This window comes from Acinonyx jubatus, chromosome B4 (assembly GCF_027475565.1).
Source record: "Acinonyx jubatus isolate Ajub_Pintada_27869175 chromosome B4, VMU_Ajub_asm_v1.0, whole genome shotgun sequence".
NCBI lineage: Eukaryota > Metazoa > Chordata > Mammalia > Carnivora > Felidae > Acinonyx > Acinonyx jubatus.
The window spans coordinates 9721196-9740972 of NC_069387.1; the positions used below are offsets into that span (position 1 = coordinate 9721196).

The window sequence follows — 19777 nt, forward strand, 5'->3', positions numbered from 1 at the left end:
CCCCTCTTACCCATCCCTAACCTGACGCCAGCCAGCCCCAGTCCTACCCCCCTGCAGGTGTTCTCTGCTTGAATATTCCTCTCCAAAAGGAGGGCACGCCTGCAGTAGTTGGTCCAAAGGCACGCCTTCTAGATCCCACACCTCCCCCTACAGGTGACCAGCCCTGTGAGCTCAGACCATTGGCTCACTTCACGCATGCCCAGATGTCCTCCTTGGCATTAACAAAATGGGGGTGCTACTGCTAATTTACCTCATTAGCAAATTAGTTATGAGGATTGAACGAATTAATAACCCTAAAGAAATTAGAACAGTTCCTTCTACCTCGTAATAAACTTTCACGCTTATCTCTTTCTGTACTTGAACTTGGTGCCAGATTTAATGCCAAGGAAAGATTCTACTGCCTTTAAAAAGTTTCTGGAAGGACTAAGCTTAAAAACATTATTTCATAATTTATGAGCATGCTTTGGTCCTTTTGTTGTTTGACTGGAAGCCAAGTCCCTCCCCCTTTCACCCATTAACCCTGAACTCCCAGAGTTAAGGGCGCCTTTCTCTTCTTTCCCCAGATCTGAATTCAGGGGTCTGGCGGGTTAATGATAAAAAGACAATGTCATTATAGTCACAGTAACAATCTCATTCTAATCTTTTGTTTTTCTCTTGCTAACTTTCTAAATGGAGAAACATTTTATTAATTAAGCATTAGAAACCTTTTGGAGGTACACTGCACACATGCTATTTGGTGAAGGTTGGGGATTAGAAGCATTATGTATACGTTTACCCATTATTACGCTACGTAATAATGATGAGTATAATACATATAATGTTATGTATAAGGATACGGCCCAGGAAGAAGCATGAAGCCCCAAAGAGGCAATGATTTTGGTAAAAGATATGAACTAATTTTTAATTTTAGCATAAAGATGGTTGTACTTCTGAAGCGAGTCATTTACAGCCACTAAGGAAAGTATATGTAACTATAGAAGAACAAACATATGTCAGCTGAGCGTCTGCTGAATATTTTAAGGATGGGGTCTGTGGAGAAAAGAGGGATGGGGAGCGGATTTAAAGTGCTGTGAGGAGCATCTGGAGTTGACTAGAAGAACTTCCTGACTATAACAGCAGGATGTGTCCAAGAGCTGTCCCGTCATCGTCATCTTTCCTTATGGAGACTCAGGGAAGAATAGAGATCTTCTCTTTCTTGATAGGTTCTGCCTCAAGGCAAGAGACTGGAATGGAACCTTCCTCTTGGCTGACGATTTTTGGTAGTCAGGTCATCACAAACAACATTGAATTGTACCGTGAATCTTTACTCTTCCTGGTGGGGCAAGTCCCCAGTTGGTGCAAGTGTATCCTTACCCCACTCACACTGGTTAAACTCCCTTTTCAACCAAGAGAAAAAAGACCCAGATAAGGGCCTTTAATTTTACGTTTCTGGGGGAAATTCTTTCATTAGAACAGTGAAGCTGCTTTTCCATTTACGGTAATGATCTTGAAAATTCCTTTTAAAATAAGTGTAAGAAAAAAGAGAAATTTGACATAAAGAGAGAGAATCAAGTAAAGCTCATGTGGCATGCAGCTAGGAGGAAAATCTTGGTGACCCGAGAGACACTGGTCTGGAGCCCCCTGTACCAGATGATCTGAAGGTCTTCTAACTCCAGAGACCTGTGACGACGAGGGCAGAAAGAGCTTAGGCTAGAACCCCAGCGAAAGCGGAAAATCATGCTTAAGAGGCAGTGCTTAGAAAAAGAAGGAATCCGTAGGCTCACAAAGAATCTACATCAGCACAGAGACGAGGGCTGGAGATGCCAGAGGAAAATAATCCTGTTCCTGATACACGTTTTTTTGGTTTTGTTTTTGTTTTTAACATCTGCTATGCACGGTTTCAGATGATTATTGAAAGGATGTTCAGCTTTAAATAAAGGACAAAAGGTACACAACTTGAGGGAGAAAAGCCCACACCCTTTCCCCCTTAATGTTCAGAGAGATCCTACACCTGCCCCCCTTCATGTTATTTACAAACACAAGAAAGAAAGAAGGCGAAGAAGGGAGAAAAAAAAAAGTGGTGTAGCAAAATCACTGCCAGAAAACACACAGTAAATTCTAGCTTGTTAAGCAGCCCGTTTCCAAATTATTTTTAAAAAACAAATCCTAACAGTCATGTAGTTACAGCTTCTGAGGGAAGCTCTAAGCCGGATGCTTAGTGTCCCAGAACCCAAGCCACAAAAAAAAAAAGGGGGGGGGGGAGAGAAAGAAAGCTAACCAGTCTTCTGACTAGGAATATGAAAGCACAAAATCTGCGAGACAGGAGGAGTGCCCCAGAGGAGGAGGCTGCAGGCAGCTTGCCGTAATCTGTAAATGATTGCTGGTAAAGTCTGGAGGCTTCAGGCTTGATCTGTGTTTGTTCCAAAAGAAAGCCAAGGAGGACGGTGTTAATAAAGAGAGATTTAACCGAGAGCTGTGCTTGGAATAAAGTGGGCTACAAAAAGGTCAAATTTGATCAGTTGGAGCAGATTACAGGGGCTTTCAAAGGTGGTGTGGAGAAATGAGCCGGGCCCGGGAAGTAATATAGCGCGGGATCGCGGTGGGGGTGGAGAGCGGCCGGGGCGCGCGAGCGCCGCTCGGCCGGGGAAGTGGGCAGAGCCGGCGCCCCGCCGCCCGGCCCGCCGCGCGGCCGGCTCCCCCTCGCCCCGCTCCCCCCACCCCCGGCCTGCGCGCGCCTCCCGCCCTTAGACCATGGTGTCCCTAATCTCCGACTCGGAGCCACTCAAAGACTGGAAAGTTTTAAGGTAGGCCTGCTTTTCTTTCTCTCCCCCGGCTGCCCCCGCTCTCGGCCAAGTTCCTCGCGGCCCGCGGGCGAGCCGGTGCCGTCGGGGCCGCCAGCGCGGGTCCGGCGGAGGGACGGGCGGGGACCCGCCGCCCGCCCCGCCGCACACGCCGGGGCGCGCGGGGAGGCCGCGTCCGCAGGAAGGGGGGCGCGGGTCCGCGAGGGGCCCGCGCTCCCGAGGCGCCGGCCGGCTCCCCCGCGCACCCCGCGCCTGCGGTCCCGGGGTGCTCAGGGCGCTCCGGGCGGGGGGTGGGGGGGGCGGTGAGCCTGGCTGTGTCCGACTCTCTGGGACTTTGTTCAAAGGGAAGCGAACTTCTTCCGGAAAACGGTATCCCTGCCCCTCTGGCGAGACAGGCTGGGGAGACAGTGTGTTCCTCCCCTGACCTCCTCCTCCCTCCTCCTCCCTCCTGCCCCCTCCTCCCCCTTCTCCTCCCCCCTCCTCCCCCTTCTCCTCCCCCCTCCTCCCCCCTCCTCCCCCTTCTCCTCCCCCCTCCTCCCCCTTCTCCTCCCCCCTCCTCCCCCTTCTCCTCCCCCCTTCTCCTCCCCCTCCCCTCCTCTTCTCCTCCCCCCTTCTCCTCTCCTCCCCCCTCTTCTCCTCCCCCTTCCTCCTCCCCCTCCTCCTCCCCTTCCTCCCCCTCCCTCTCTTCTCTCCCCTCCTCCTCCCCCCTCCTCCCCCTCCTCTTCCCCCTCCTCCCCCTCCTCTTCCTCCCTTCTCCCCCTCCTCCCCTCCCCTCCTCTTCCCCTCCTCCCCTCCCCTCCTCTTCCCCTCCTCCCCTCCCCTCCTCTTCCCCTCCTCCTCCCCCTCCCCCTCTTCTCTCCCTCCTCCCCTCCCTTCTTCCCCCTCCTCCTCCTCCTCCTCATCCTCCTCCTCCTCTTCCCTCCTCCTCCTCTTCCCTCCTCCCCTTCCCTCCTCCTCCCCTCCCCTCCTCCTCTCCCCTCCTCCTCTCCCCTCCTCCCCCTCCTCTTCCCCCTCCTTCTCTCCCTCCTGCTCCCCCTCCTCCTCTCCCTCCTCCTCCTCAAGTCTAACTTGGAAAAGCCAGTATTAAAAGCTCAACTGACCCTAAAACTAAATGAGAACAGTTTATGAGCTGAGGTCTCTGCTCCTCTTCATCTCTCAGAGGCTCAGAGAAATCGGAACCCATGGAGCACAGAGTGGCAGAGTTCCTGCATCCCTCCACCCCCCTACTTGGGTCTAAACTGACCCCTTTGGTAGAGTTCACAATGAATTTTAGATTTAACTTGACACCACGTGCTATTTTCCAGCAAATGAAACCACTTCGGTCAGTTTTTAAGATCTAAAAGCGTTAAATTGAGGGATTTTTATTAAACGTCGTTCTCCATGATGCCATGTTGTCCCAAATACCTAACTAACCCCATTGGGCCCAAATAAGGAATAGAAGTGTGTACCTTACTGGGACCTCTGTTTCCTGACATTTATCTTGTATTAATTAGCTGTTACTTATTTCCTTCGTACGAGTTCTCCCTTCGTTTTTGTGTAGTTTTATTATTTTTAAAAGCAACAACATAATAGAAAAGAGCAAATAAAAGAAAAAATGGCCAATCTTCATTTTCTTTTCTTCTTCAAAATTCTTACCACTTGTTTTCTAGAACTTCGTGTGCTACGTGCTGTACGTCATGGAGTATGTGCCGTTCTATAATCTGCCCTTTCTCAAGTTAAATATCAAACTTCTTTCCATGCTTCTGCCTACCCTTCATAACCATAATTTCAATGTTTAGATAAAGCATGGTGACATTGATGTACCATATTTTACTAAATTACCCTGTTTGTTGAAAATTTAGATCGTTTTCAGTCCTTCCCTTGTGTGAACAACAACACAATGAACATCTTTGTGCTTGTAGCTTTAAAATGTACCTATGTATATGCGTTTCTTTACAACTCATTTATTGGGAAATAGTGCACTTGAGCTACTAGTGATGTGTTGGTAGCATTTACTTTTTTTGAGGGGTAAGAAAAAGGGAGAAAGTGTGTTTATTTTCCTACTGAAGGACAACATAACAGGATGTAGTCTTTATTGTCCATGTACCTGTGCTGGTATTTAGATTCTTTATTTGTTTGCAAGAATTCTAAGGTGTTCCACTCCATGAAGGACTTTTGATAGCATACCAAGCAACCCCCGCCCACCGCCATAGTGATGCACTGTCCTGGGTGCTTAGAAAATCAGAAAGGTTCTGGTGATGCAGACAGTGGCTGCAAGGAGTTGGTTGTTCAGAGCAGATGAGACTAGGTGAAACAGACCGAGTGCTGTGGGAAAGGTACAGGCAATTACTGGGGTTCCAGAGGAAGGCGGTGTTTCCACCTGGAGCATCAGGAAAGGATTCCTGAAGTGAGTGACATTTTGAGAAAGGTTACTGAAGGATCTGTGCATATAGCTTTTTGCTTTCATCAAATAATTCCCAGGATTTCTAGACGAAAGGGCACGAACATTTTTATGGGTCTGTCCGTGATATTTTCTTCTGTTTGTAGGTTTAAATTTTATTTTTAATCAAGAGATGGTAAAGTACTTCTGTAAATGTTCTCTGATGCAGCTATTAGAATAAAGTTTATTCTCCTTTTTCTTTAACTGGATTAGTCACCGACTCTTAAAATTGAAATATTTCTTAAGAGTGCTCTTAAAAAAATTGTTTTGGGTGGTTAACTTATTAACATTATTGCACAAGTGGATAAGGTGGGGCCCAGCTTTAGGAATGTGTGTGTTACAAATTTTGGCAATGCAGTCCTCCAAAGGCCTTTTTAGATAATGATCCAAGTCTTAACCCATTTAAAACTCGGCGATAGTGTTGTCTTTCCCCTGAATGTGTGCCTAACATAACCAAAGTTGATTTTATGCCTAGAATAAGTAAGGCTTCACAAGCTTGGACTGGCAAGTCCTGAGAAAGAGAAACATTTTTACACTGACCACTTTGGGTGAACACCAAGTTCATTCTGTCCACACCTCTTCTTGGCAAGCATCGTTCCATCAGCTTTTAACTGTGTTTGATCCTTTCCTGGGGTAAGGAATTAGAAAGGGGGTGGTGTTTGGGAATTGCATTTTAAATCCTTAATTGTGTACAGTGAGGCATCTCTTTGGCTAATTCCCATTCATTGAGCCATTCACTCGCCAACACTGTCTGCCTACCATATGTGGGAGGAGCCAAGATACAATGTGACCTTGTAAGTGGGATGAACCAGCAGATGAAGACGTGTATGCTAATGCCCTCCAGGGTGGTGGTGACAGGAGTTATGTCAGTAAAAAGCTTTGCAAGTTCAGAGGTGAGAGACTCAGTTCCAGTAAAGAGAAGGAGCATCATTTCTGCCTGTGATTAACAAATGAGCAGAGTGCCTGGTATTCAAGGGTAGAAAGGCTTTTAACCTGCATAGCTTGGCGTATCGTCGGGTGTTTGCCCCAGGTCTGTGGCCTGGAGTTCTGCCAGACCTCTTGCTCCTGAAGTGATCGCAAGATACCATTTCTAAATCTGTTTACCTCACAGTTAAGTGTTTTAAGATAAGGTCTGGTGGTGGGACCCAAGTTCAGGTCCTCAACCTTTCTCGGGAACTTCATATTTGATGTCATTCCATCCTAGGTCCATTTTGTCAAATGGAAAAGTCAAGGCTGGGGATGGTGCTGTTGGCTGTTCTAATTATTGGCTACTTCAGGGGGCATGACTTCCTCAAACACGCACACCAACTATTTTCAACAGGAAGACTCCCCTCTCTACCATCGAGAAAGCGCAAACACGAAAGCTTCACTCAAAGACTCAAAGTCATCTAAATCAGGAAGAAATACTCTGAGCACATAGAGGAGGAGAAATGAAGTGACCGTGAAAGGAACCAGCCTGGCAATGGGATTGATATGAGAGTCAATATTCATTGATAGTTCTTGAGGGGGAAAAAGTTGACAGTTGGGGGAACTTAACAGGGTGGGGCTCTGAATACCTGGCCTCTCCTGCACCCCTGCCCAGCCCCTGTATCACTTCTGTGGAAGAGTCTGGAAAACCCCAAATCTAGTTTAAGTCTCCCATTTAGAGATGAGGAGGTTGAGGGCCGCCTGGGTGGTCGTTCAGTTGGTTGAGTGTCCGACTCTTGATTTTGGCTCAGGTCACGATCTCATGGTTCGTGGGATCGAGCCCCATGTCGGGCTCTGTGCTGAGAGTGCAGAGCCTACTTGGGATTCTCTCTCCCCCTCTCCCCACCCCACAATAAATAAATAAACTTCAGAGGTGAGGGAGTTGAGCCCAGAAGATGAAGTGCTAAATGGTCATCGGGACAAGCTGTCTCCACTCCCCCATCTTCTGTGCTGAGCAGCTTATTCACCACCTTTGCTTCTATTTCCATCTCTTCTTCCCTGGTTTAAGATGCTCAGCCCAGACCTGGCATTAGAGCTCCCCAGCATCTCCTCGGTATAGCCGATCCTATGTCCCCCAAATGACTCGAGGTCGCAGACTGTGCATGTAATATCTCCCCCAAGACTGGCTCTGTTCTGTTGCTCACAGGCTTAGGAATCACATGGCCATCCAGCCGGGTACTCCACTCGGAAAGCCTTGCAGCCCCCCTTGTCCCTCACTTCCCCTCCTAATTCCATCCCCCACCATCACCGGCTCTTGTTGATTTCAGCTCCCAAACACTCAGGACTCTCCACTTGTCTCCACTTTCCTTGCTATGCTTTTGTATTGCTCGGAGCTCTGCACTGCTTCCTAACACATTTCTCTGCTTCCATTCTTGCTCTCATAGTCTGTTTTCCACACAAGAGGAATGAGAACACTTTGAAAGCCATGAGTCGGATCATGTGACTTTACTCTTCAAGTAAAAGCCAGTATCCTCGTCCTGACCTACAAGATGGCACCTGACCTAGCCCTCAACTACCTCTCCAGCCTACCTCCTTCTTTCCTACAGCTCCTGTTCCTCCAGCTCTGGTCTGTTTTCTCTTCCTCAACCAAGCCAAGCTTAATTTGGCCTTAGGATATTTGCATAAACTAATCACTCTCCTAGCCTGGAAATCTTCTCCTTTGCTCTTTGCAGGCAGGATGCTGCTTGTCATTAGTCTTAGCTCAAATTTCATCTGCTAAGTGAAGCCGTCCCTGACCCCCCTAATTTTAAGCTACCCAGGGGCGCCAGGGTGGCTCAGTAGGTTAAGCATCTGACTTCAGCTCCAGTCATGATCTTATGGTATGTGTGAGTTCAAGCCCCATGTCAGGCTCTGTGCTGATGGCTCAGAGCCTGGAATCTTCTTCAGATTCTGTGTCTCCTTCTCTCTCTCCCTCTCCCCCGCTCGTGCTCTCTTTCTCTCTCTCTCTAGAAATACACGTAACAAAAAATTAAAGTCGCCCAAAAGTCTAGCATATCTCCCTAATAGGCTGAACCACATAAAATTGCCAGTATCTAGCCATTTTTCGCTCATAAAAATCTTAATTTCATATAATTCACTGATATTCTCACGGTAGCACTTACCAATACCTACTATTTTCATATGTATTTATTCTCTCTTTTCCCCATTGGAATATATGGTTTGTGTGATAATTGGTATAAATACAGTACCTAAGATATTTCCTGGTACATAACAGATATTGAATGAATTAATGAAATGGTCAGTGTGTCCCCCTCATCGACTCTATACTCTGTGAGACCAAAGGCTTTATGTATTTTGTTCACGCTCAAATGCCAGTATTTATCCCAGTGGAGGCGGCGTGTTAGGTGGAATGAATGAATGACTCCTGACAGTTGAGTAATCCCATATTCAGGTTCTCATTCCTGTTCTAATCAGCAACATGTCCGGATTTGATAACAGGGAACATGTTTCAATTCTCTGAGAATTTGATAGAGGCCTCTTAATTAAAGAGAATTTATTCTTTCTACACAAGAGAATGATCTAGAGCAGGGGTTGGCAAAGATAGTAAATACTTTAGGTTTTGCTGGCCACACAGCCTCTGTCATAACTACAATTGCCATTGTAACATGAATGTAGCCACAGGCAATATGTAACTGATTGAGCTTGGGCGTGATGCAATAAAACTGTATATACAAAAACAGGAAGTGGGCTGGATGTGGCCCCTTGGCCACATAGCCTACCTTTCATCCAGTAGTGAGGCTAATGATTTGACGAACAAGAAAATAGAAGTGGTTTTGGCCCACAGATGTTTTCAAATCTCCTATGACAAAGTGCATATTATAAACTTGCCTCATTATTGGGGGGGATACATTAAAGGAGACTTATGGGTATTTCAAAGGTCAGAGATGTTATAGGTCATGAGCATGTGACCTCACAAAGATGCGATTATGGTCTGGAGAAAATTTACGGGTTACTGTATCCCTTAAGTGTTTGGATGAGTCGTAATGCTATAACAAGATACACTTTTGCCTGTTCCCTTACAGAGTGTGTGAGAAACTCCCATTAATGAGAACAGCACATGTTGATGGAAAAAATAGACCAGATCCTGACATGTTTTAAGTAACTGCTTGGCCTCGTTTTTTTTTTTTTTCCTCGTTGCTTTCTCTAGCTCATTTAGGAGACATTTCCCTTTCACATGCCTGATAAGTCTCCCAAGATGAATTCCAAATCCACAGAGGAAAACATGCTTTGTAATTTTGAATGGATGCCATGTGTAGATGCTCTTTAGCTCCCATTACGTGACATCTTGGAGACGCATGGAGTGGGGAGAGACTGTGTGGAAGCTCTCTGGGTGTCCACCGAGGGTAGGCTGGCCATCTGCAGATCAGGGATTAGCTTCTTAGAGGGGGACCTAAGAACTATTCATGCTTTCTCTGTGCTAGGTATGTTGCTAAGTGCTTTATATTTAATATCTCATTTAACCTTTACAACAGCCCTGCGAAGTGGGTGGTGGTGTTGTTGTTCTCATTTGCCACAAAGGGGGCTTGGGTTTTGCTGTCTCAACTTCGAAGAGGCAGAGCACTTAAAAGATGATGTCATATACTGTCCTGACACAGCACCTTTCCTCGGTACATTGGTAGCTTGATGAAGCATGTTGCCTTAACTTAACTGTGTCTCAGATGGGAAAAGTGTGCACCACATCATTCTTCCTATTCCCTTAGGGAAGTTTGAAGAATTGTGACCCAGTTACTGCTGGGTACTTTCAAAAAAAAAAAAAAAAAAAACAACGTTTGCAGAGCAGAGGGGGATGTAGGCTGTGAAAATAGAACATCCAGTCAGAATTCTCTAGGTAGAATGAATTATGGGTTTATGAAAAGCGAACACAAGACCTGGGCCTTTTAAATAATGTATTATATTGGAGAATAATCTAGGATTTTTCGCAAAGCGTGACTAATGTAGCCCGTGACATAACTAATAACGACAAAGGTTATTCTAAAAGTCACATAAAAATGTAGAGAAATCCCGTTACCTGTTGGTTAGATGCCACTGCCGCTGTGTTTTCGTCCAATGCCAGTGTTGAAACAAAACCAAAAAACCCTCATGAGTTGTTTCCACTCCATTGACCCAAATAATCTATAGAGAAATATTCAGTTGACAAGCGTGTTCCCTGCCCCCCCCCCCTGCCCTCCCCCAGATTGGCTTTTTTCTCTCGTGGGCTGAACTGGCAGCATTAAGTAGATCGACAAATCCAGATCTTTGGAATCCCCTGTTAGGAGAAACACAGGAGGAAACTCCCCATATGATCAGATAACATCTCCCAAAGGTCAGAGACCACAGTGAAGCTATTTTCCCAAAGTGGAGAAGAATCCTCTGTCCCTTTTATCCCAGCAGTTGGGAACAGAAAGCAGAATGTGCCACATACATGCCTGTCCTCCCACACATGTGTTCACGCTCAAAGTGTGGGAATACTAGAATCACATGTTGTGAAGGATGCTTAAGGAGAGGGCTTGGGGTACGGGTTTCCTCTCTGTTCTCATGCTCCTGTGTCACCTTCCCTCTCCACGTTAGTGCCACGAGAGAGGGCCCCTCGAGTGATCAACTAATCACTCTCCTTTCTTCAAGTCTGTTAACTGCCCCCCCACACCCTATTATTCCCAGGCGGGGGCTGTGTGTCTTGTTTACCACTGTGTCTCCAGCAGAGCCTCGTCCTGACCCCAGTTTGATACTTAATTTGGGCTGAGAATTCTCACTAAAGCCTCCTCCATGCCTTCCCATGCCACCCCACCCTCCTCTCTACAGGAAGGAAGATACTCTCCCCCTCAGTGATCACAGCACCAAATCGAAACCTTAGATCCCCAAGTGCAAGTGCACTATTTACTATTCTGTGACATCTTAGTTTTATCAGCAGGCTGAGAACTCTCTGAAGATGGGGAAGGTCCTTGTCCGATTCATCTTGGCACATACTTGCATCCTTTCTATCACCAGACGGTGCATTTGGTCGAGTCGGTATCTGCACGGACACCCATACATATCTCATTTGTAAAACGAGAGATTGAACCAGATTTTATCTAAGGATCCCCATCTATAAAATTATCTGATCAATGGGAGGTGGAACAAAGAGGCACCCTCCCACAGGACCCACCTCCGAGGCATGCCGTGTATCCTTCTCGTACACTGTCAAGTTTTTCTCACAGCGAAGCAATTCTCTTTATATTGATCCTCATTTTCTTTCAAGGCTCTTTTATTCCCAATCCTTCTGTAGAGCTGATGGACTAAACTACAAACCTGTTTTCAGATGTTCTGTCTCTGAACCGGGGCTATAATGTAAATCAGCTGTTCCAGGGATGAGTTCTGCTGACACGTACTGACATTAGCAATCATATGACTGGTCCTGTGGGGCTGAAGATTGCAATCCATCCAGGTTGCAGGTGTTTCAGTGAACCGGGGCTTTGGAACTCCATTTTGTTTTTCATTGCGTCAGTTTTTCATTCTTATAGAGACACAAATGTCCAAGCCAGAAAGAATTGTCAGAGGCCTGTGGAAACGGCAGTTTATATATTTTATCACGTTTCCTGGTGGGGAAGTGGAAGGATTTTGCAAACTGGAAAAATGTTGCCCGTGGTTCAGTTTGGTACCTGTCTACACTCCCACACGTGTGTTCAGGCTCAAAGTGTGAGAATACTAGAATCACATGTTGTAAAGGGTGCTTAAGGAGAGGGCTCGGGGTACAGGTTTCCTGTCTGTCCTCATGCTCCTGTGTCACCTTCCCTCTTAATGCTTAATGCTTCTTCTGGGACTTGGCACATGACATTTCTTTCCCACCGTCATTAGCATCATTATGGACCATAACAACCACTGTCCAGGGTCCAAAAGCTGGAATGAGCTTGCCTTCTTCTCCATGAAACACAGGTGTTTAAAAGGTGTATTTTAACCTGAGCTCCTGAATGTAACTTTGCCTGATAATCCTATTCAAATCAGCCACTTGCCTCATGAGAGCTTCCTCAACATGTAGTGATAACTCTACAGAGATGCAATTGATTTACTTTTTTTTTAATGCTTATTCATTTTTTGAGAGACAGAGACAGAGCATGAGTGGGGGGGGGCAGAGAGAGAGGGAGACACAGAATCCGAAGCAGGCTGCCGGCTCCCATCTGTCAGCACCAGAGCCCCTCTTGGGGCTCAAACCCATGAAAGACAAGATCATGATCAGAGGGGGAAGTCGGACACTCAACGGACTGAGCCACCCAGGTGCCCACAGAGATGTAGTTTAAAGGACTACTTGGAAGGTGGGGGTTTTTCCAGGTGTAATTAATACAGATCATTGTCTTAGCTTCAGTTGTACAACACATTTCGATGTTTGCGTACCGTGTGAAATGATCACGGTAAGTCTAGTTCACATCTGTCTGTCAGCGCACATAGTTACCGGGTCATTTTTTCTTGTGATGAGAACTTCGAAGATCTCTATTAGCAGCTTTCAAATGTGCAATACAGTTTTATTAACTGCAGTCGCCGTGCTGTATGTGACATCCCAGGACTGACTTGTTTTATAACTGGAAGTTTGTACCTTTTGACCCCTTCACGCGTTTCACCAACTCCCCTCCCCCTCCTCCACCTCTGACAACCACCAGTCTGTTCTCTGTATTATGAGTTTGGTTTTGGTGTTTTTTTCTTTCTTTTTTTTAAATCTGCATATAATCCAGGTCATATGGTATTTTTCTTTCTTTGTTTCACTTAGCATAATGCCCTCGGGGTCCATCCATATTGTCACAAATGGCAAGATTTCATTGTTTTTTTTTTTTTTTTTTTTTTATGGCTGAGGAGTATTCTGTTCTGTGTGTGGTGTATATGTATACACGACACATCTTCTTTGTCCATTTATCTATTGGTGGACACTTGGGTTGTTTCCACATTTGAGCTATGATAAATAAGGCTGCAGTGAAAACGGGGGTGTAGAAATCTTTTCGAATTAGTGTCGTCGTTTTCTTGGGATAAATACCCAGAAGTGGAATTGCTGGGTCATATTTTTTTTTTATTTTTCTATTATTTATTTTCAGTTTTGTTTCTAAGTTTTTAAGGACCCTCCATACTCTTTTCCACTATGGTTGCATCAATTTGCATTTCCGCCAACCGTGCACAAGGCTCCCCTTTTCTCCCCATCCTCGCCAACACTTACTATTTCTTGTCCTTTTGATAATAGTTGTTCTGGCAGGCATGAGGTGATATCTCATTAGGGTTTTGATTTACATTTCCCTGATGGCTTGTGGTGTTAAACACCTCTGCATGTACTTGTTGGCCATCTGTGTGTCATCTTTGGAAAATATATCTATTCAGATACTCTGCCCATTTTTAAATTGGGTTATTTGTGGGTTTTTGTGGTTTTTTTGCTCTTGAGTTATAAGAGTTCTTTGCATATTTTGGATGTTAACCCATTGTCATATATATTATCTGCAAATATTATCTCCCATTTGGTAGGTTGACTTTTCATTCTGTCAATGGTTTCCTTTCCTGTGCAGCATGGAATGTGTTTTTTTATTTCCTTATCTGTTCCTTTGGGTTACCGAGTAACTTCCATGAAAGCAGAAATCCTGTCTCTATCACAAGGCCCACTGTATTGGGTGTTTATGAAATGTGCACATTTGAGTGTCACAACAAATGGAGTTCTTTTACATGCAGATGGAAAGGAGGATTGGGTGCTATTCAATGGCAGTATGCTCAGGGAACCCAGGAATATTTGGGCCCTGATCTAGACCACGGCTACCCGTCTCGTACAAGTTTCCAGAGGGACCAAAGATACAGGCAACAAGATGGGGCCGATCAGTTTCTCAACTGAGGATTCTGAAAACTGTTTAGGAATCTCTTTGTCGGGGGGAGGCTGGAACATTCTATGATACTTAGCCTCCTGTACCACCAGTTCTGCCAAACCCGGACCCTCATGGCCTGAAAGAAACAATAACAAGTTGAAGCAAAGTAATAGTTTATGATTAAATGTAGTATTGCCTCAAAACCCCAATATGTATAAAGCTGAGGAGTTAGGCTAAACTATGTATTCATTTTAACCCCCAAGTCTAATCTAGATGGTCCCAAATAACTTCCAGCCTGTGTCACATTGAAAATACCTCAGTCTGTTAGTTAAGATTGTTTCAACTGCAGGTAACCAAATACTGAGTATTTTGACTCCATTTGACAATGGTCTAAACCCAACGGTTGGCAAACTTTTTCCATAAAGGGCCAGTCAATAAATATTTTTGGCTTTGCTGACGACCCATGTGGCGTCTGTCACAACTACTCAACTCTGCCATTGTAGCAGCAGCCAGAGACAATATATAAATGAATGGGCATGGCACCATTCCAGTAAAAGTCTGCAAAAACTGGCAGTGGGCTGGATTCGGTACACAGGCCATAGTTTGCCGACTCGTACGTTAGCCAATGGACTGTATATATAGCTCCACTGAGTTTTAGACCTTTCAAAGCCAAGGCAGCCTGGATAGCAGTAGGGAACTTGAACCAGAGAAAGCAGCAAGAGAGAATATGTTTCTCCAGATATTATATGCTGAGCTGGCTTGAGCTATATTGGAAAGAAAAGAGAGAATATATACAGAATGAGAGAGGGGTAGTTGGACTTTCTCAGACTCAGGATTACCTTTCACTTTGGCCGTATTGAGGCAAGAAACAGGACACACTTTACCTTTTAAGGAAGACCCAACACTTCTACCCACCTGTCCTTTATAGTGACCTGGGATCTCATCAGTCCATAATAGGAGCTCATGCCTTTGGGGAAGGGGGACAGGTCATGAAATGAGACCAAGGAAGGGAAGAAAAGAGGATTTTTGCAAAACCTGCCCTAGAAGGATTATAGGAATCTGTGGACAGAAGGCAGATGGGATAATTTATTGTCCTATGCCCAAGAGAGATAGAAAGTGACTTTTGAAGAAACAGAACTTGATTCTTGGTGCCTTTGGTCTGTACCCACTGTTGCTGTCTTCATCACCACAAAACTGGCCTATTCTTCAGGATGTGGTTATACATTTTAGTATTAAACAAAAATAAAGCTCGTTTGTGGAACGGATGCTAGATCCAATATGTGCATGATCATTGCAAGCACAGAGGTGTAGCATTTCATGGGAGTCCATTTCCGGCTCACAACAGGTAACTGCCCCCACCGTGATGGGCCTTTCATCGCAGTCACTGCGGTATAGAAAGAGTATCTCTGAAGACATTTAGGATTCAGACCTGGCCCTGGGGCCAAATAAAGTAATAGGTCTTTCCCAGCCTCCTCTTGTGTTATGCAGCTCTTCAGAGAAATCAATCAGTTATAGCTTACTATGAAGGTGAATCAACATAATATGATCTTAGGGAATTTACATTTTAAGACTTCCAGTTAGGCTGCATGAAGTGGGGTGTGGGGACAGAAGAATTCAGGAATTAGAAGAAGTTTAGTGAGGCTTTCTGTATAGCTGAAATCAAGCCACATAGGTTCTGTCTAGAAAGATCTGAGTCAGGAACACTCCTTGGCTAGGAGAGCTCTCTCCACTCTTAACTGTTACTTAATAAATTACCACTTCACAATAAATTGCCGTTAAATTACCAGATCAAAAGTGTCAGTTTCCCTTGTCAAACAGCTAGAATTACACAAAAACGGGGCTTAGAGAAGACCACTGGAGAGGAAAGTGGTTTGAGGCAGAATTTCTTAAAGACTTTAATTTCATTTATAACTTCTTCCCTGTGGGCACCCGCCCCACCCTGGATTCTAATCAGGTCCCCTCCAGGCTGGCCGCCTTTGTCCTCCTCCTTCCCCTGCTGTCCCCTTGGAGCAGGAGGCAGATTTCATCTCTGGGCACCTGGCATTGCTGATGAAGGACAGAAAGTGGCAGGAAGGAACAGCATAATTTGCTCAACTCAGATTTCTGTAGGAAAGGAAGGAAAGGGTCATTGTTTTCATCTTTGAAAGAGGGGTGAGTGTAGTGTGTTTGAGGCAAGCAGCTCCTGAGAACTTGGATGTTGTTTCATTTTAAACCAGTAGCCGAGTGGGAGACTAAAACCCAGTTCCCTGGCTCCCAGACTGGTATCTGGCTTCCTGTCTTCTCTCATTACAGAAGGCAGGCGGCAAAGGGGTTTTCCATGTATTGAACGTATCTTGGGCAGAGCTCTCGTAAGGGAACTAATGTGTTGTGCTTCTGAATCCTGGTTTTAAGCTCTGTCTGCAATCAGGCAGAGCTCTCTAGAGGATAAAGCTATATTAAGCTTTAATTCTCTAGTTAATATATATATATTTTTTCTTTCCATAAAATTGGTTCCCTTGTCTTTTACTTATTCTCTGTAGGTCACCGTTCAGCAAATCAGCAGAATGACCCGCACTCTCTACGAGCCCATTAGTTAGATGGGGATCCGAGAGAAATATTTTGCATATAAGCCATAGCGTAGAAAAAGAGAGACTAAGAGGATTTGCAGCCCTTGACTCTATTTCATAGCTTGGGTTTTTCGCCCCAGTAATTGGCTTAAATCCCTTTTGATCATCATTTCACATTTTTTTTTTTGGCAGACAATGTTTTTTCTTTATAAAAACAGTGATGTTTTTAAACTTGTGGTAACACCATTCTCTCACATAGATCTTTTACTTTCCTTGACCCCCGCGACCGTATTTGCTCTGAACTTTTATCTCCAAACTGAGAAATAAAAGTTTAAGTCACATCTTGAGGCCATAAGTTTCTGCATTTGCCATTGCTACACACAGAGACTTTTGTGGATGTGAGTTCAGCTGAGGGAAAAATAAACCTGTTCTAGAAGGTCATGAAACATGCCCTAATGCTTCACAGATCCATTGGTTTACAGTTTGATTTCTCTTTATATCTGATTTTGAGAAAGTAATTGGAGGCAAATGTAGTTAATGTTGTGTTATAAGGTGATTCTGAGAGCTGCCTCTTGCTTCTGACTTTAGATAAACCTCTGTTTAAAAAAAGTATTTGCTGAAAACCTAATCTACCTGATTATAGCAATCAAGATGTTTCAGGTATACTGAATGTATCTTGCAAATGCACGATTTAATTATGACATTTCTCTGTGTCCCTTTTCCTATAATTATTTTTCTCTGCATTATGCACATGCTAAATAGCCAAAGAGCTGTCTGTGAGGAGGAAAATGAATCTGTGGAAAATTAAATGTCCAGCTACGTAGCGACAAGCCTCTATGCAGATATGGGCAACGAGTCCTATCTTAAAAATACAGTCCATTCTTTTGAGGAGCCTTGGGTAAACAAACTTAGTATTACTCAAGCTGATCATATGGCACTAATTTGCTGCCTTCCTTTTCCATTAAACTCTCCGCAGGTGGTGCCATATAACAACTGGGCTTAGTATATTCTAGATCCAGGTAATGGATTAAAGTTAAGCAGATATTCTTTTAAAAAGACAGCATGTAACCAGAGGCTGTAACTAGAGTTTTCAACATGAAAACCTCTAGTACAGGAAAGATAAAATATGTTCATGTGCACTATTCTGACTCTTCCTTAAGAATGAAAATTGGGAGCTGAAAAAGGAAACTGGAAATCTGTAGCTTAGAGTTACGTGGTGTCAGCAGTTCAGACAGGTAACTTGGAAACTGGTTCCAGAAGATTCCGGATGGTATACAGAGAACGTGACCGGCAATGGAGGGAGAAAGACTGTATGAAGAGAATTCACGTTTCACGTGAGTCAGAGGTAGAAGACAGGGAATGAGTACATCCGTCTATATTAAACTCTTTCTTCTGAATTTTGGGCAATAATACTATTATGTAGTCAAACAATGTTAGTGAACCTGTTGCCTTCCTCAGAATTTCTTGTTCCATAGTTTACTCACTCAACAAGCTACTGTTGCTACTAATACCTCTTGTCCATGAAGCCAAACATTTCTGATGTTACTGACATTTACTTTGAGGTAAATAAAATTGTTTTGGCAGTATCTATTCAGAAACTACATTTTGATTGAGGCTTTCCAGCAGAATTTTACAAGGTAATCATATGCCATTAGTTTGGTGTTAATAAGCATTCTCAAGACCTCGAGGAGCACCTTCGGTGACCTTCACATCTGTTCAGCCAGCACAAGATGTCCCTGTCACTGGCACATCGATGATACGTACAGGTGCCAAGAGCAGAGGACTTAAGCGGATCCAGCCTCCCAGCCACTTACATTGTACATCCAGGAGAAATGGTTTCTCTCTAGAGATGAGGTTTAACTTACATCGAAAGCATGATCACAGAGGCTACCTACTTATAGGGCAGATGAGAGAAAAGCAGGCAGCCTATGTCCTGAAGTCTGAAGAAGGTTCTAGCCTCCATAGCTCTAGCACGGCAACATGGCTTCTTCCATGTGGAAGGTTGAACCTCTGAAGCATGGTCAGCTTGGCTTGCTGTGTGTGTGTGTGTGTGTGTGTGTGTGTGTGTGTGTGTGTTTCCTGTGGTAGGGGTGTGGTTGGCTGATACTGTTAGTAGCCTATCACCAAGTGGACCAACCGGGAAACATCCAGTGTGGTGACATGGGAGGAGCCCAGATTCAGGCCCACTGTGACTGACACATACAACTGGTTGTATGACCCCTGAGAAGTCCTAGGTTACCCTGAGCTTCTGTATTCTTATCTAGAAAATGGGGATAATTCCTGTCCCATATACTTCTCCAGATTGTAGAGTATTCACATTATAAGAATATGAACCATTTTCACAATTACTCTTGCTTTGATTTTGTTTCAGTTATAGTTTAAGTTTTATTTGGAATTTCAAAATAACACTGAAGGAGAACGTGAGGTATTTAGGTTTAGTGAAAGGGAGCCTGAATTAACTAAGGGCAGAAGCCGTGTTCTGTGGTAATCCCTACTTATAGAAAGAGTGCTGAAATCGACCTGGCTCCAGAGCTGGAAACCATGAATTTTAGCCTGTTTCTCGTGCAACTGCCCCTGCTAAGGTTACTAATGCCAAATCCAGTGGCCTACTTGTCATCCTCATTGTACTTGAACTCTCGGAAGTGTTAATAGTGTTGGCTCACCCTTTCTCTTTGAGAAGTTTCCTTTCTTGCCTTCCAAGAGACCATACTCTACTGGTTCTGTCCACTGGGATACTTATTTCTTCCTCTCCTCTGCTGGATTCTCTGTGTACCTAGGTCTTTTTTCCCTCTACTCTCCAAGATACCCAACAGCCCTCCAAAAGGGCTGGGTGGAATTTGCAGAAGTGTTTTGTCTTGCTGCAAAGAGGTTTTGTTTTGATATGATTGTGCATGCCTTACACCCTCCAGTTCATGCACACTGCCACCTGTCTCCTGCTCTACCGTTGCACACACATGCCTTTTCTAGGGGGTCCCTGGAGGAATTTGAGCTTGTAGTTCTTCTCTGTATCTGCGCCCTTAGCACCGCCAAGTTTCAAGTACTGACGCATGATGATTCCTCAGTTTCTCTCGAAACTTCTCTCAAAAGTATTTTGTATATTCCGCCACCTGCCTGGGTATCCCATGGAGGTCTATAACTTGTCCCAGACTGAATTCATCTGCCAGACTCCCCACTGCCCAACTCTGTTCTCAACTCTGAGCAATGACTTCATCCATCTCCCTGTTCTTCCTTCGTTAGAAACCATGGACTTTTTCATTTAGTCTATTTTCATGCAGATGTTATTGT

At 44.7% G+C, this 19777-nt stretch overlaps 1 protein-coding gene across 2 annotated transcripts in view; it reads left to right on the forward strand.

Annotated features, from left to right (window-relative positions):
* Positions 1–19777, forward strand: part of CELF2 (CUGBP Elav-like family member 2) — an 821985-nt gene that overhangs the window by 301097 nt on the left and 501111 nt on the right. The window contains exon 1 of one of the 2 annotated variants that reach the window (XM_053225248.1): positions 2664–2783. The exons of the other annotated variant lie outside the window; for it this stretch is intronic. Within the exon in view, the coding sequence (XP_053081223.1) occupies positions 2731–2783 (53 nt within the window). The 5' untranslated portion in view covers positions 2664–2730. Of the gene's footprint in view, positions 1–2663; positions 2784–19777 lie in introns of those variants that run through there. 2 annotated transcript variants of the gene reach the window in all.